Raw genomic sequence first — 15,367 nt, forward strand, 5'->3', positions numbered from 1 at the left:
ATCTTTGACTCTTCTCTCTCCTTCTCTGCTCATATCCAGCAGACCGCCAAGACCTGTCGTTTCTTTCTTTACAACATCCGTAAAATCCGCCCCTTTCTTTCCGAGCACTCTACCAAAACCCTCATCCACACCCTTGTCACCTCTCGTTTAGACTACTGCAATCTGCTTCTTGCTGGCCTCCCACTTAGTCACCTCTCCCCTCTCCAGTCGGTTCAAAACTCTGCTGCCCGTCTCGTCTTCCGCTAGGGTCGCTTTACTCATACTACCCCTCTCCTCAAGACCCTTCACTGGCTCCCTATCCGTTTTCGCATCCTGTTCAAACTTCTTCTACTAACCTATAAATGTATTCACTCTGCTGCTCCCCAGTATCTCTCCACACTCGTCCTTCCCTACACCCCTTCCCGTGCACTCCGCTCCATGGATAAATCCTTCTTATCTGTTCCCTTCTCCACTACTGCCAATTCCAGACTTTGCGCCTTCTGTCTCGCTGCACCCTACGCCTGGAATAAACTTCCTGAGCCCCTACGTCTTGCCCCATCCTTGGCCACCTTTAAATCTAGACTGAAAGCCCACCTCTTTAACATTGCTTTTGACTCGTAACCACTTGCCTCCACCTACCCTCCTCTCTTCCTTCCCGTTCACATTAATTGATTTGATTTGCTTACTTTATTTATTTTTTGTCTATTAGATTGTAAGCTCTTTGAGCAGGGACTGTCTTTCTTCTATGTTTGTGCAGCGCTGCGTATGGCTTGTAGCGCTATAGAAATGCTAAATAGTAGTAGTAGTAGTACAATACAATACAAGGGATATGCTGGGTAAGGGAGGTGGGAACACTGATACAGGAATACAGAGGGTCCAATCTGGACAGGAAAAGGGTCAAGAGACAGAGGGCCAATGCTGCACACATGGGGGGTTATGGACACAGGGGTGATGCAGACATAGGAGAATAGGGACACAGGGAAGGGAGATGCTGAACATGGAGGAGGATAGGGAAACTGAGGGAAGATGGACGATGCATAATGGAGAAATGTCAATGGACAGGAGACTCAAGAGTTAAGAGAAGTCAAAGGAAAACAGAAACAAGAGATTGGGACTAATACAATTAAAATAAAATGACCAGGTAAAGGTAAAAAAATATTTTTTCCATTTAGTGATTAGAATATTATCAGTTTTTGGAATGTATATCTGTCAGAGCCAGTGTTAGACATAGCTGGGGTCCAGGGCAGAAATTTGGGAATGGGAGGGGGACCCCCAAAGTCCACTACCACACTGTGCATTTTTCAGGTGTGGGCAGGCTTGGGCCCTCTTTGACCAGAGGGTCAAGGGTCAAATATGCTAGGTATGCCACTGCATGGAATCATCTGATAATTTTAGACTGGCTTCAAATGTTGTTTGTTTCCTGTGTACATTGGATCCCAGACTCACCAGGACTAAAATACTGATGTGATCCAGTCCCGGGGAGGTTCTGAACTATTTTCCCAAAACTACTACAGCATTTACGCTAGTCCTGCCAAACGTTGCTTCACGCTAGCCATTAAAGGAATTGAGAGTTCGAAGAAATCAGAAGAGCTTACTGCAAATTCACTGGGTGGGCTTAGCATGGCACCGTAGTCCACTTCTGTATCAGAATGCGTGGCTCCACAGCCCTCCAGGCTGGGGTATGGTACAGTGGTGGAATACAGGGAGTGGGGAGCAGCGACATAGCCCTCTGCTGATGAGAAATGGTACAGATACTCTGATGTAGTGGTGCTGCGGTGGGACACTGCATGAGACCAGGTGTCAAAAGAGGCTGGGTATGAAGACATGGTGGAGGCCATGGGCTCAGAGAAAAGGTTACTGGCTGAAAGGAAATAAACAAGAGTCATTACAATAGTTTGGTACCAAACAAAGAGTGAGAAAGAGCAAGAAAAAAAAAAAATAGACAAAGAATGCAAGATAAAACAGAGGGGGTGATTATAGACAAAGACACACAGGATGCATGAAAAGGAAAGAAAGGAAACAAAAGATATGCATGAATGGCAGGCATAAAATACAGATTAAAAACAACCACAAATTGAAATAGTGGCAGAAAAGATCACCTTCAGACAGAGGAAACAATTGAGAAAAAAAAAAACTAAGCAGAGCTATGTTCAGAAGCCATGAGGCCTATTTCCAAAGCACTTAGACTTACAAAGTTACATGTACTAGCAGTTCAAAGCTGAGCACAGCAGTGTTTAAATGCACTAGTAAATGACACCCCCTCAAGACTTTCTTACAGTAACATGCGAGAAACTTTGAAATCTATTTGTAAGGCCCCAGGGCACTTTTGTATGCTTTGTGAAGTTAATATTTGACAGGGTTTGCAGAAATGCGGTTTAATACAATTCAGCTTACCTGATTGAGAAGCTTGCACAATGGGCGTAGAAGCCTGTTAGGAGAGATTTTTTTTTTTTAATTAGCGTCTGGAACACTTCCATTGTGAGATATCCTAAGTACATGTACAGACAGCCAGTGTTCTGCATACAGAAGAGGAAGATACTACCAAATGCAATAGCCAGCTCAAAGACTGCCTCAAAAGAAGGATACTTTCTTCCAAAAATGATAAAATTTGTATATATAAATTTACAAAGAAGCAATAATATTAATCATTACTATAATTTAAATAAAAATACAAATCAGCATATTGTAAGAGATTCTGACCAAGGTAACTTAGATAAAATAGTGCGGTTGCCGTGTTAGTCCATTTTAAAAGGTAATAAAAAGAAATAAAACAAATATAAAAATGATACCTTTTTTATTGGTCTAACTTAGGCGCTTGCTTAGGCACCAATCCAGGTACTGACTTGTTGAGTCTCCCAAGGCCCCGATCTCTCTTAGGATTTTTTTAGCTTGCTTTTGGGAGTGGGTGTAGGTGCAATAGATGGTAGACTGGAGGTGGGAGCTGAGGGCAGGGAAGTGGGAATCTATGTGCAGCTGAGGCCTGTGTGTGAGTGGAATTGTATAGGGGTGTGTGTGACCGTATGGGTGCAGGGTGTTTACTGAGTGGGGAATATCTGCAGATACATAACTGGAAAGAATGTGTGAAAGTGAATGGGAATAAGTGTATTTGATTGAGTGAGTAGATTTGGGGAGATCTCTACTATAATAAAAGGCACCTTCAACGTTTTGAAGCCGACTTCGTGGCTTCACTGAAGTGAATGGCTCGTAAGGATTGTAAGGTTCGTCGCTCTGTAACCATCTCTCTCTGCCCCGCCCTCGTGCCTCTGCTAGGTCCGCCGCCCTCGACGTCATCACGTTTTGACGTCGAGGGCGGCGGACCTATCAGAGGCGCGAGGGCGGGGCCAAAAGAGATGGTGACAGACTGACAAATCTGACGAACCCTTCACTTCAATGAAGCCACGGAGTCAGCTTCACAACGTTGCAGGTGCGTTTTATTACACTACACAGCTCCCTAACTTTTCACTTAAACATCGCAGGGTGGCTGGAGGGGGAGAGGGAGGGAGAGAGGGGGAGCAATGACTGGAACTTGGAGGGGGGGCAGGCGGACCCTGAAACTGGGAGGGAGGGAGGGAGGGAGGGGGCCCCTGGCACACACTCATTCTCACACACACACTCACAGCTCCCTAATTTTTCACTTAAACATCGCAGGGTGGCTGGAGGGGTGGAAACGACCCTGGAACTGAGAGGGAGGGAGAGAGGGAGGGCAACAACCCTGGAACTTGGAGGGGGGCCAGGTGGACCCTGAAACTGGGAGGGAGGGGGAGGGGGGAAACGACCCTGGAACTTGGGAGGGGGGCGGGCGGACCCTGAAACTGGGAGGGACGGAGGGGGCCTCTGGCACACACTCTCACACACAGTCTCACTCTGTCACACACACTCACACATTCACTCTCTCCGAGGAACACACTCTCTGAGGAAAACCTTGCTAACGCCCGTTTCATTTGTGTCAGAAACGGGCCTTTTTTCCTAGTGTGTGTGTGTGTGTGTGTGTGTGTGTATACACACACACACACACACACACACATATATATATATATATATATATATATATATATATATATATATATATATACACACATATCTATCTATATCTATATACACACACAAGGAAAAAAAGGCCCATTTCTGACACAAATGAAACGGGCGCTAGCAAAGTTTTCCTCGGAGAGTGTGTGATAGAGAGAGAGTGAATATCTCCCCAAATCTACTCACTCAAATACACTTATTCCCATTCACTTTCACACACATTCTTTCTAGTTATGTATAATAAGTATAACCCTACAACTTTAAATATTCCCAACTACTCTCTTCCTATTTCAGATAGCCTAAAACTACTTGGCGTCAAAATTGATCGGAACATGACCCTGGAAACCCAAGTAAATTGCACCACAAAGAAAATGTTTTACTCGATGTGGAAACTTAAACGTATAAAATCTTTCTTTCCTCGAGATGTCTTCCGCAACTTAATACAATCAATGGTATTAAGTCATTTAGATTACTGCAACGGAATTTATGCAGGATGCAAAGAACAACTAATCAAGAAACTTCAGACCGCCCAGAACACAGCAGCGAGATTGATCTTTGCTAAATCAAAATTCGAATCTGCTAAGCCCCTTCTTGAAAAATTACACTGGCTTCCCATTAAGGAACGTATTGCCTTTAAGGTTTGCACCTTGATTCATAGGATTATTTACGGAGAAGTTCCTGGATATATGTTAAATCTAATAGATCTACCACCCAGAAACAGTTCCTGCTTTTCCTGATCCTTCCTAAATTTACATTATCCAGATTGCAATGGCCTTAAATACAAATCTACCTACGCATCCAGCTTCTCCTTCATAGGCACACAGCTATGGAATGCACTACCCAAAATCTTAAGATCAATTCAGAACCATCTAAATTTCAGAAAATTACTGAAGACCACCCTGTTCAAGAAGGCTTACCTTCCAGACTCAACCTAACTTATTTCTTACCGCAAAATTCATGGACTCTATTATCTTTATATGTTTTATATGTTGCATATTCGATTACTATGTTATTATTACATTGTTTAATTGTATTTTACTAACTGTAGCCTGCAGTACGGTATTGTGTAAGCCACATTGAGCCTACAACTAGTGGGAAAATGTGGGCTATACATGTGTTAAAAATAAATAAAATATAGGATTTAACACTTATACCCCGCGCTTTCCCACTTATTAGCAGGTTCAATGCGGCTTACTATATAATAAAACGCACCTCCAACGTTCTGAAGCTGGCAGCGTGGACAAAAACCTTGAAGCATTCGTGCTTTCTATCCATATCCTTACATGATGACGTCTCCCACTTCAGGGTGCATCACCAACGACACTGCCCTATCACAGATAGTAGCGCAAGCCACCGTCAACAGACTTTAAACAGGCTCGGGACAGTACATTCTGAAGAGGGGAGATTGGGACTGAGGTGGGCGCTGTAACCTATAGAGAAGGGCGAGCGCCCCCCTTCCTTTCATAGCTCTACGTCCTTTCTGCCGCCGATATGGCGAGCGCGCCGCTGCATCACCCCACCCGTCCTTTCAGATCTCTCCGTCCTCTCAGTCTCCTTGGTACGTGCTATCTCCCTTCTCAGCTTCCTTTTCGCTGAGGCATTCGTGCTTCTGTACCCATCACCTGAGATGATGACGTCTCAAACCACTCACGCGACAACCCCCCCCCCCCCCGGGGTACAATCCATCGCTCATCCAAAGTCGTCACCGGCCAAAGCCCCCCTCACCCACCCTCCTCCCCAAAACGCACTCGCATAATTCCCTCTTCTCCAACCTCGAAACATCACTCTCCCCCTCCTCCCCCAGCGACTCCCTCCCGATTCACCGTTAACCCCACCCCTCCATAATCTCCCCCCTCCTGTCAAGAATCGCCTATGGACTTGGAGGAAAGGAACCCAGCAAAGGCAGCGTATCAGGCAGCAGATTGAATTTGGATCGTTCTGAGAGAACTTTTGATTTGCAAAAACACAGGAAGAAGCTGAAGCTTTGAAAGCAGCAGCTTGGCAGGTGCAACAGATTAAAATAGAAGCTAGGAAAGAAGCTGCTCTGAAGGACAGAAGTGCAATAGCCAGAATTCAATCCCACCTTTCAGACGGCTCATCTTTTACTAACCAGTTTCGAGTGTCAGAGAAACGTGGAGATGAGTTTAAAAAAAAAGGCACAACACTTGGAATGGGAACTCTACTCAGCAAATGTAGTTTCTTCAGAAATGGATGTGCAATAACTTTTTTTCTTCTATGATTACATTCAACAAAATATCTGCAGGATGGGGTATGGGGAGAAAGTTTGGCTCTCAACAGGGATGCAGAAAAAGAATAGGACATGAAATGTTTAATATTTCCATATGAAGGTAAAGAATTCAGACCACACACACACTCTCTCTCTATCACACACACTGCTAGGGTGTTAAACACACACACTCTCTCACACTCCCACCCTTCGAGTCTGGGCCCGCGGATCCCCCTCTGTGCACGTTGACCTATCCCCCTCCCAAATCGCCAAGCCCACCCCTACCCCTCTGTTGCACACACACTCACAATGTCTGTCGCATACGCACACAAACTTCCTTGAAATGCCTACACCCATGCTGCTACCCTCCCCACCCCTGACTGGCCTCGCCGATCCCCCTTTGTGCACGTCGCCCCCCCACTCCTTGAAAATTGCCTACCCCGCACCCCTACCTCTCTCTGTCTCACAGACACATTCTCTGACACACACACACTGTCGGTATATCACACACAACAAAACTCTCTTTCTCACAGCCTCGCTGTGTCTCTATGACTGACACACACACACAATCAATCGACATTCTGTCTCTCTATCCCACACACACTGTCACAGTCTCTCTCTCTCTCACACACACATACACTCTCACATTCACTCTGTCACACACAGTCACTGACAAACACACACTCTCAAACATACATACTCAAAGGAAAATCTTGCTAGCGCCCGTTTCGTTTCTTACAGAAACGGGCCTTTTTTACTAGTAAATAAATAAAATATGTATATCACTGAGTGGGCAGTGAATAAGTGGGTATTTTTTTGAGGGGTGTGATGTTCGACTCTTTCCCTCTCTCCTCTACTCGCCCATTTTGTCTGATCTCACCCTCCTAACCTACTTTATTTCTTTTCTCTCCATTCTGTCTCCTCCCAAATTCTTCCATTGCCCTTCCTTTCCCTCATTTCACAGCTGCTCCAGACTCAATCATTGCTCCCCAATTCACCTCTCATATCTTAGACACATCCCTTCATTTCATCTTTTCCAGGTTCATTCCTTCTCTTCCTCCACCACTCTAGGATCAGCTCCCCAAAGTCATCCTCTCTTAACCACCATCAAAGGTTCATTCCTCTCTGTCCTCCCCTCAAAAAAGACTCATTCATTCCTTCTCTGTCACCCCCCTTTCTCTTCCCCCCAGCATCCTTTATTTGCACCTACCTTTTCCCTCCTGCACAGCATCTGCCTTCTAGTCCCGCGGCATCTGCCACCTGCAAGCTTCCTTCTGCCTACCTGTGGAAAGCTGACCCTTTACTCCACCCTACTCCGGCAGAAATTTTGAGACATATGTGCAGACACTTCCTGACTAGCAAAAGAAAGTGTCTGCACACTGCTTCACGATGACTGAAGAGGGAAAACAGTGTGGAGCACAGAAACGGGCTCTCTTGATGATGCAGAGGACGTGGCGTCAGAATTTTGTGGCTGCTGTCTGCCTTACCCATCATTTGGCTGGGGAAGAGGAAGGGAAGCCTGGCAGGGGTGGGGGAGGAGGAGGAGGAGGGAGAAAACAAGACTGTCTGGCTCATGGCCGTGCCAAGGGTCTGTGGCGCCCCCCTGCAGAGGATCAGTTGGCACCCCCAGCACCCACCCGCAGACGAACAGTTGGCGCGCGCGCCCCCTCCCCCCCCCGTGAAGGTGATCGCTGCCCTCCCATCCACGCTTCTCTCTCCCCTTCCCTCCCGCTCCCATGTCTCAACTGCCCGCCCTCTTCTCCCCCCTCCCCCAAGATCCCTTTTAAAATTTACCTCCGTCCAGCAGTGAAGGCGCAGCGTCAGTGAAGGAGGCGGCACTCCCGACGTCTCTACTAGTCTTCCCTTCGCTCAATGTCCCGCCTTCTTCTGACGTCATTTCATTGGATGTCAGAAGAAGGCGGAACACTGAGCGAAGGGAAGACTAGTAGAGACGTCGGGAGCGCCGCCTCCTTCACTGACGCTGCGCCTTCGCTGCCGGACGGAGGTAAATTTAAAAGGGATCTTGTTTGGGGGGGGGGGAGAAGAGGGCGGGCAGTTGGGACATGGGAGAGGGCGAGGTAAGCATGGCGCGGCGGGGCACCCCCCCAGAGGACGGCACCCTCCTGCCGTGCTTACCTCGCTTACCGTGTTGGCACGGCCCTGGTCTGGCTCAAATTTGGCCACCCTACTACTCTGCACAAAAAAACAAAAAACATGAGAAAAATCTTGTGGGTAGTGTTATCTGCATATTTATTTTCCTTTCCAGAACTTAAATCTTTGGGCAGAAAGTGGAACCATCTCAGAACTGTGCAGCAATCTGCTCTGCAGGGATTTTGCCCAATTCTTAAATCTAGTCCTATGGACAGCACAGTACCCAGAAGCCTGGGAAGCACTGCAGAAGGGCTTGGGGGGGGGGGGGGGGGGGGAGAAGTAGCTGGTCTTGGCAGCTACTCTTTATAACGCAGCACTACCAGACTTGTGTGTATGCGTATATCGGTGGCTACAGCTATCTATATTTTAAGGATCCCTCTGTAAATGTGAATTTAGGCCTCAGTGTCCATGGGTAAAGTAAGGGCTAATTGTGACCATATGGCCTATCCAGTCTGCCTTCTACTATCCCCTTCCTCTCCCTAGGAGATCTTATGTACTTGTCCCAAGCTTTTTGAATGTGCTCTTAAGAGAGAAAAACTTGATAAGATAGTAGCTTTTCTGCTTTAATTAAAATCACAGATGTTCCTTTGTCTGTAAACTATACAAGAATGCACACAGTTTGATAGAATGCTGAAGACAAACTTGCAATGCCATGCTATGCTAATGTGTGTATTGTATTACTGACTTCCATTGGACAGTCTCCTAAAATAGACATTTGCAGCAGGCAAAAATTTGTTTAAATGTTTAAATTTTAATACTTTGAAGGTCTCGTATCAATTTTCCCCGAGAGTCCCCTTATCCAACTATGTGACTGCCTGAAGTTGCTCCAGCTCTTTCTTGTGTGTGTTGTGACAAGCACATTGCCTGTGTGGCCGAGAAGGAATAAGAGTCAGGAACTCCTAAGCCATAGGAGCCAACTTCTCAAAATGATTGGGGGTGATTTATTATTATTATTATTATTATTTTTTTTTTACAGGCAGTGTGTTCTCTCCCTCTCCCACCTTAAAATCCTGTCTGCTGCAGTCTTCACCTGGGCAGTGGCAGCGCCACTCATAGGCTGCCTGCAACCTACACCAGGACTTCTTCCCTGAACAGTCCCACCCCTCAGTCCCCCTTGTACTGTGCAAATATAAAGAGATACAAATTAAAAAAAAAAACTGACATATTTCAGTCACTATACTATAGGTTAACAAATACAAATAAAACAAAAAATGGAAAATATGGTATCATTTTTATTGGACTAAATACATTTTTCAATTAGCTTTCAAAGGCCAAAACCTCTTTCCTCAGGTCAGGACAGTATCCTGCTGTTATACTGTTCTGACACGAGAAAGGAGGGTTTGGTCTCCAAACAGTCAAAAATGTATTAAAATTAGTCCAATAAAGATATCACCTTACTTCCATTTCCTGTATTTATTAACACAGCTACCACACTAATTTATCCTAAAATAAAAATAAAATTCATTTTTTTCTACCTTTGTGGTCTGGCTGTTTACCGTTTTTAATTGTGTTGGTCCCAGTCTCTTGTTTCTTCTTTCCTCGATCTTAACTCTTCCCCCTTTCCATCCAGTGTCTACCCCATCTCTTCCCTCTATCCATCCAGCATCTACCCCCTCTCCCCCCTTTCCAGCCAGCATCTAACCCCTCTCTTCCCTCTATCCATCCAGCATCTATTTTCACCATCCATGTGTAGTTTTTCTCCTCTTTTCCCTTTCCCTCATCTCTGTCAGTATGCATCTCCCTCCTCTCTCTCTTCCCTCCCCTCCACCCATGTCCAGCATTTCTCCTCTCTCCTTTCCATCCATGTGCATCTCCTTCCTGTCTTCCCTCCCCCCATCCACTCATGTCCAGCAACTCTCCTCTCTCCCCTGCTCTCCCCCCATCCACTCATGTCCAGGAACTCTCCTCTCTCCCCTGCTCTCCCCCCATCCACTCATGTCCAGCAACTCTCCTCTCTCCCCTGCTCTCCCCCCATCCATTCATGTCCAGCAACTCTCCTCTCTCCCCTGCCCTCTTCCCCATTCATATCCAGCAATTCTCCTCTCTCCCCTGCCCTCCCCTCCATGTCTAGTGATTTCTCCTTTCTCCCCTCCCTCCCATCCATGTCCAGTGATTTCTCCTCTCTCCCTTGCCCTCCATATACAGTGATGCCCCAAAACCCCACCTGCCCCCGAGTTCCAGTTCCAACCCCCCCCCCCCGCCCGACCTCTTCCTCAACAGCCCTCCTTGCCTTCCTGCCACCCAGCCAGCGCTTAAAACTCATTTTACGTGACTGAAGTCATGACTGCAAAAGAAGCAGAATAGAGCAGGCTCGCCTTCAGCCTTCCCCTTCTCTCTCAGCGTCCCGCCCTCATTTCCTCTTTCCGCAAGGGCGGGACATTGAGAGAGAAGGGGAAGGCTGAAGGCAAGCCTGCTCTATTCTGCTTCTTATGCAGTCACGACTTCAGGTAAAATGAGTTAAGCGCTGGCTGGGTGGCAGGAAAGCAAGGAGGGCTGTTGAGGGAGAAGAGGGTGGGTAGGTCGGGCTGGGGACGTTGGAACCGGAACTTCGGATGACCGACGGCCGGGAAAATTTTGGGGGTGCTCGAGCACCCACAGCACCCACGGAGTCGGCGCCTATGTCCTAAGCAGCGTACTATGTTCCAAGCCCCAAATAAGAGGCAGGAAGGAACTCTTACAAGACTAAAGAATCCCTATCCAATCCCAGCTAGACACTGAGATGTAGACGCTAAGCTAAGGAATTCATATGACCCAGGAAAGAACAATTAGGACCAAGTCAATGACAGCAGATGCCTTCTAGGGGCTGGAGCTGGAGATGGTCCCTGAAGGGAGAATGGTTTACTAACTAATAGAGAAAACTCAAACTCAGCAGTCTTCCCAGCAACCCAGGAAGAGGGCATGGCAGATGAGTTCCCATGGGCCCATAAGCAGTACGTGATGCAACCCAGGAGGGACGTGCATGGAATGCTTGTGAGCTCTCTAGTTCACTTACTCCACTGGCCAGAGGAAAACTTTGGAGAAATGGAAATAGACCCCAGAGAGAAAATGCATAGGAACCCCAATGAAGATACAAACATGGACTGAAACCAGCTACTGAAGTTGTGGAGTGTTTTTTCCTCTTCTCTTTTTAGCTCAGTAGCAGAGGAAGACCAGTGAGAGAACATAAGAACATTAAGAGTAGACATACTGGGTCAGACCAATGGTCCATCTAGCCCAGTATCCTGTTTTCCAAATAGTGGCCAAGCCATGTCACAAGTTCCTGGCAGAAACCCAAATCGTGGCAACACTCCATACTACAAATCCCAGGGCAAGCAGTTGCTTCCTATGTCTGTCTCAATAGCAGACTATGGACTTTTCCTCTAGGAATTTGTCCAAACCTTTTTTAAACCCAGATATGCTAACTGCTGTTATCACCTCCTCCAGCAAAGAGTTCCAGAGCTTAACTATTGGTTGAGTGATAAAATATTTCCTTTTGTTTTAAAAGTATTTCCATGTAACTTTCTCGAGTGTCCCCTAGTCTTTGTACTTTTGGAACAAGTTAAATTTTTTTTTTATTTACTTCTATTCATTCTACACCACTCAGGATTTTGTAGACCTCATCATATCTCCTCCTCATCCATCTTTTCCAAATTGAAGAGCCCTAACCTCTTTAGCCTTTCCTCATACAAGAGGAGTTCTATCCCCTTTATCATTTTAGTAGCTCTTCTTTGAACCTTTTCTAATTCCGCTATATCTTTTTTGAGATACAGCGACCAGAACTGAATGCAATACTCAAGGTATGGATGCACCACGGAGCGATACAAAGGCATTATAGTATTTTTGGTCTTATTCACCATCTTTCCTAATAATTCCTAGCATCCTGCTTGCTTTCTTGGCTGCAGTCACACATTGAGCAGAAGATTTCAACATATTATCTACAAAGACACCCAGATCTTTTTCTTGAGCACTGACCCCTCCCCACAAGGTGAACCCTAGCATCAGGTAACTGATTCAGATTATTTCTTTCCTTGTCCACATTAAAATTTCATCTGCCATTTGGACGCCCAATCTTTTAATTTCCTAAGGTCTTCTTGCAATATTTCACAGTCTGCACGTTTTAACAACCTTGAATAGTTTTGTATCATCTGCAAATTTGATCACCTCACTCGTCGTTCTGATTTCCATATTAATATGTTAAATAGTTCCGGTCCCAGTACAGATCCCTGAGGCACTCCACTGTTCACTCTCCTCCATTGACAGAACCGACCACTTAACCCTACACTCTGTTTTTTTTTCCAATAGCCAGTTCCTAATCCACACCAGAACCTTTCCTCCTGTCCCAAGACTAATTTTCTCAGGAATCTCTCATGAGGAACTATCCCGCTGTCAGTGGGTGTACCTCAAGGATCTGTTCCAGGACCTCTCCTTTTCTCCATCTATACCTCCTCCCTTGGTGCTTTGATCTCATCACACGGATTTCAGTTATCACCTTTACGCTGACTCCCCCCAGATCTACCTCTCCACACCAGTAATCTCGGCAGAAATCCAATCCAGGGTATCTGCCTGCCTCTCTGACATTGTTGCATGGATGTTTCACCACCACGTGAAACTCAATATGTCCAAAACTGAACTTCTTATCTTCCCTCCTAAACCAACCTCTCCCCTTCCCCCATTCTCTATTTCTGTTGACAACACGCTTATTGTTCTTGTCTCGTCTGCTCGCAACCTTGGAGTCATCTTCGACTCCTCCCTCCCCTTCTCTGCCCATATTCAACAGATTGCTAAAACCTTTCGTTTCTTCCTTTATAACATCGCCAGAATGCGCCCTTTCCTTTCTGAACACGCTATCAGAACCCTCATCCACACTCTCATCACTTCTCGCTTAGACTACGGCAACTTGCTTCTCACAGGTCTTCCGCTCAGCCATCTCTCTCCTCTTCAATCTGTTCAAAACTCTGCCGCACAACTAATATTTCGCCAAAGTCGTTATGCCCATATCAGCCCTCTCCTGAAATCGCTTCACTGGCTCCCTATCCATTTCCGTATACAATTCAAGCTCCTCTTATTGACCTATAAGTGCATTCACTCTGCAGCCCCTCACTACCTCTCCACACACTCCTTCCCTAGAACTCCGTTCACTTGGCAAATCTCTCTTAGTTGCACCCTTCTCCTCCATCGCTAACTCCAGACTCCGCTCCTTCTATCTCGCCGCACCTTATGCCTGGAATAGGCTTCCTGAGCCATTACGTCTAGCTCCATCCCTGGCTGCCTTCAAATCCGGGCTAAAGGCCTACCTGTTTGATGCTGCTTTCGACTCCTGACGTGTCACTTTTATCTTATCCTTGTGTCCTTCTGTCTGTCCTTCCCTTAACCTTATTGATCCTGTCTGTTTGTCCTGATTTAGATTGTAAGCTCTTTTGAGCAGGGACCGTCTTTCTTCATGTTCAATTGTAAAGCGCTGCATACGACTGGTAGCGCTATAGAAGTGATTTATAGTAGTAGTAGTAATGAGGAACTTTATCAAAAGCTAGTGGCGTAGGAAGGGGGGTGGGTGGGAGGGGCGGTCCGCTCCGGGCGCACGCCACTGGGGGGGGTGTCGACTCTGCTGGTTCCCTGTTCCCTCTGCCCTGTTCCGGGGCAGAGAGCAGGGAACCAGCAAAACCGACGCAGCTTCCAGCATGTAAGAATGCACTCCGGGGGGGGGGGGGGGGGGTTCGTAGCGGCGAACCGCCCCGGGTGGCAGCCACCCTTGCTACGCCACTGTCAAAAGCTTACTGAAAATCTAGATACACTATATCAACCGGCTCATCTTTATCCACATGTTTATTCATGCCTTCAAAGAAATGAAGCAAATTGGCGAGGCAAGACTTCCCTCGGCTGAACCCATGCTGACTCTGTCCCATTAAACTATGTTTGTCTACGAGTTCTCTAATTTTATTCTTTATAATATTTTCCACTATTTTGCCTGACACCAACGTCAGGCTTACCGGTCTATAATTTCCCGGATCACCCCTAGAACCCTTTTTAAAAAATCGGCATCACATTGCCCACCCTCCAATCTTCAGGTACTATGGACAATTTTAATGACAGGTTGCATATTTAACAGCAGCAGATCAGCAATTTCATGCTTGAGTTCTTTAAGTACCCTTGGATGTATGCCATCCAGTCCAGGTGATTTACTACTCTTCAATTTGCCAATTTGGCTCAGTACATCTTCCAGGTTCATCGAGATCTTTTTCAATTTCTCCGCATCATCACCCTTGAAAACCATTTCCGGTACAGGCAGATCTCTTACATCTTTTCCGTAAAGACAGAAGCAAAGAATTCAGTTTCTCTGCTATGGCCTTTCCTCCCTCAGCGCCCCTTTTTGCTCTTTCATGATCTAACAGTCCCATAGATTCCCTCACAGGCTTTCTGCTTATGATGTTACTGTGAGTTTTAGCCTCTACAGCAAGTTTCTCTTCCTATTCTTTTTTAGCCTTCCTTACTAATGATTTGCATCTGACTTGCCAGTGCTTATGTTGCTTCTTATTTTCTTCGTTTGGGTCCTTTTTCCATTCTTTGCAGGACAATCTTTTGGTTGTAATGGCCTCTTTTACTTCACCTTTTAACCACACTGGCTGACATTTTCTCTTCTTTCCACCTTTGCAAATATGCAGAATGCATCTGGACTGGGCTTCCAAGATGGTATTTTTGAATAAACGTCCATGCCTGATTTAGTGTCCTAATCTTTGCAGCCGATCCATTTAATCATTTTCCTCATTTTATTATAGTCGCCCTTTTGAAAATTAAATGCAGCAACAGTAGATTTCTTTTGCGGGTTCATCCCAGATAGTAGCTCAAACTTGATCAAGTTATGATCACTGTTTACCAGGGGACCCAACACCGCCACTTCTCGCACTATTTATTTATTTGGATTTTGCTCACACCTTTTTCAGTAGTAGCTCAAGGTGAGTTATATTCAGGTACACTGGATATTTCTCTGTTCCAGGAAGGCTCACAATC

The 15,367-nt window shown here is 46.0% G+C and overlaps 1 protein-coding gene across 1 annotated transcript in view; it reads right to left on the reverse strand.

The window, feature by feature from the left end:
- NFKBID (NFKB inhibitor delta) overlaps positions 1-15,367 on the reverse strand; it is a 101,657-nt gene that overhangs the window by 55,478 nt on the left and 30,812 nt on the right. The window contains exons 3-4 of the mRNA XM_030212047.1: positions 2,374-2,407; positions 1,575-1,840 (exon numbers count right to left, since the gene is read on the reverse strand). Coding sequence (XP_030067907.1) covers positions 1,575-1,840; positions 2,374-2,407 — 300 coding nt within the window. The remainder of the gene's footprint in view (positions 1-1,574; positions 1,841-2,373; positions 2,408-15,367) is intronic.

The sequence above is a fragment of the Microcaecilia unicolor genome, chromosome 8 (genome assembly GCF_901765095.1).
Source record: "Microcaecilia unicolor chromosome 8, aMicUni1.1, whole genome shotgun sequence".
Lineage (NCBI taxonomy): Eukaryota > Metazoa > Chordata > Amphibia > Gymnophiona > Siphonopidae > Microcaecilia > Microcaecilia unicolor.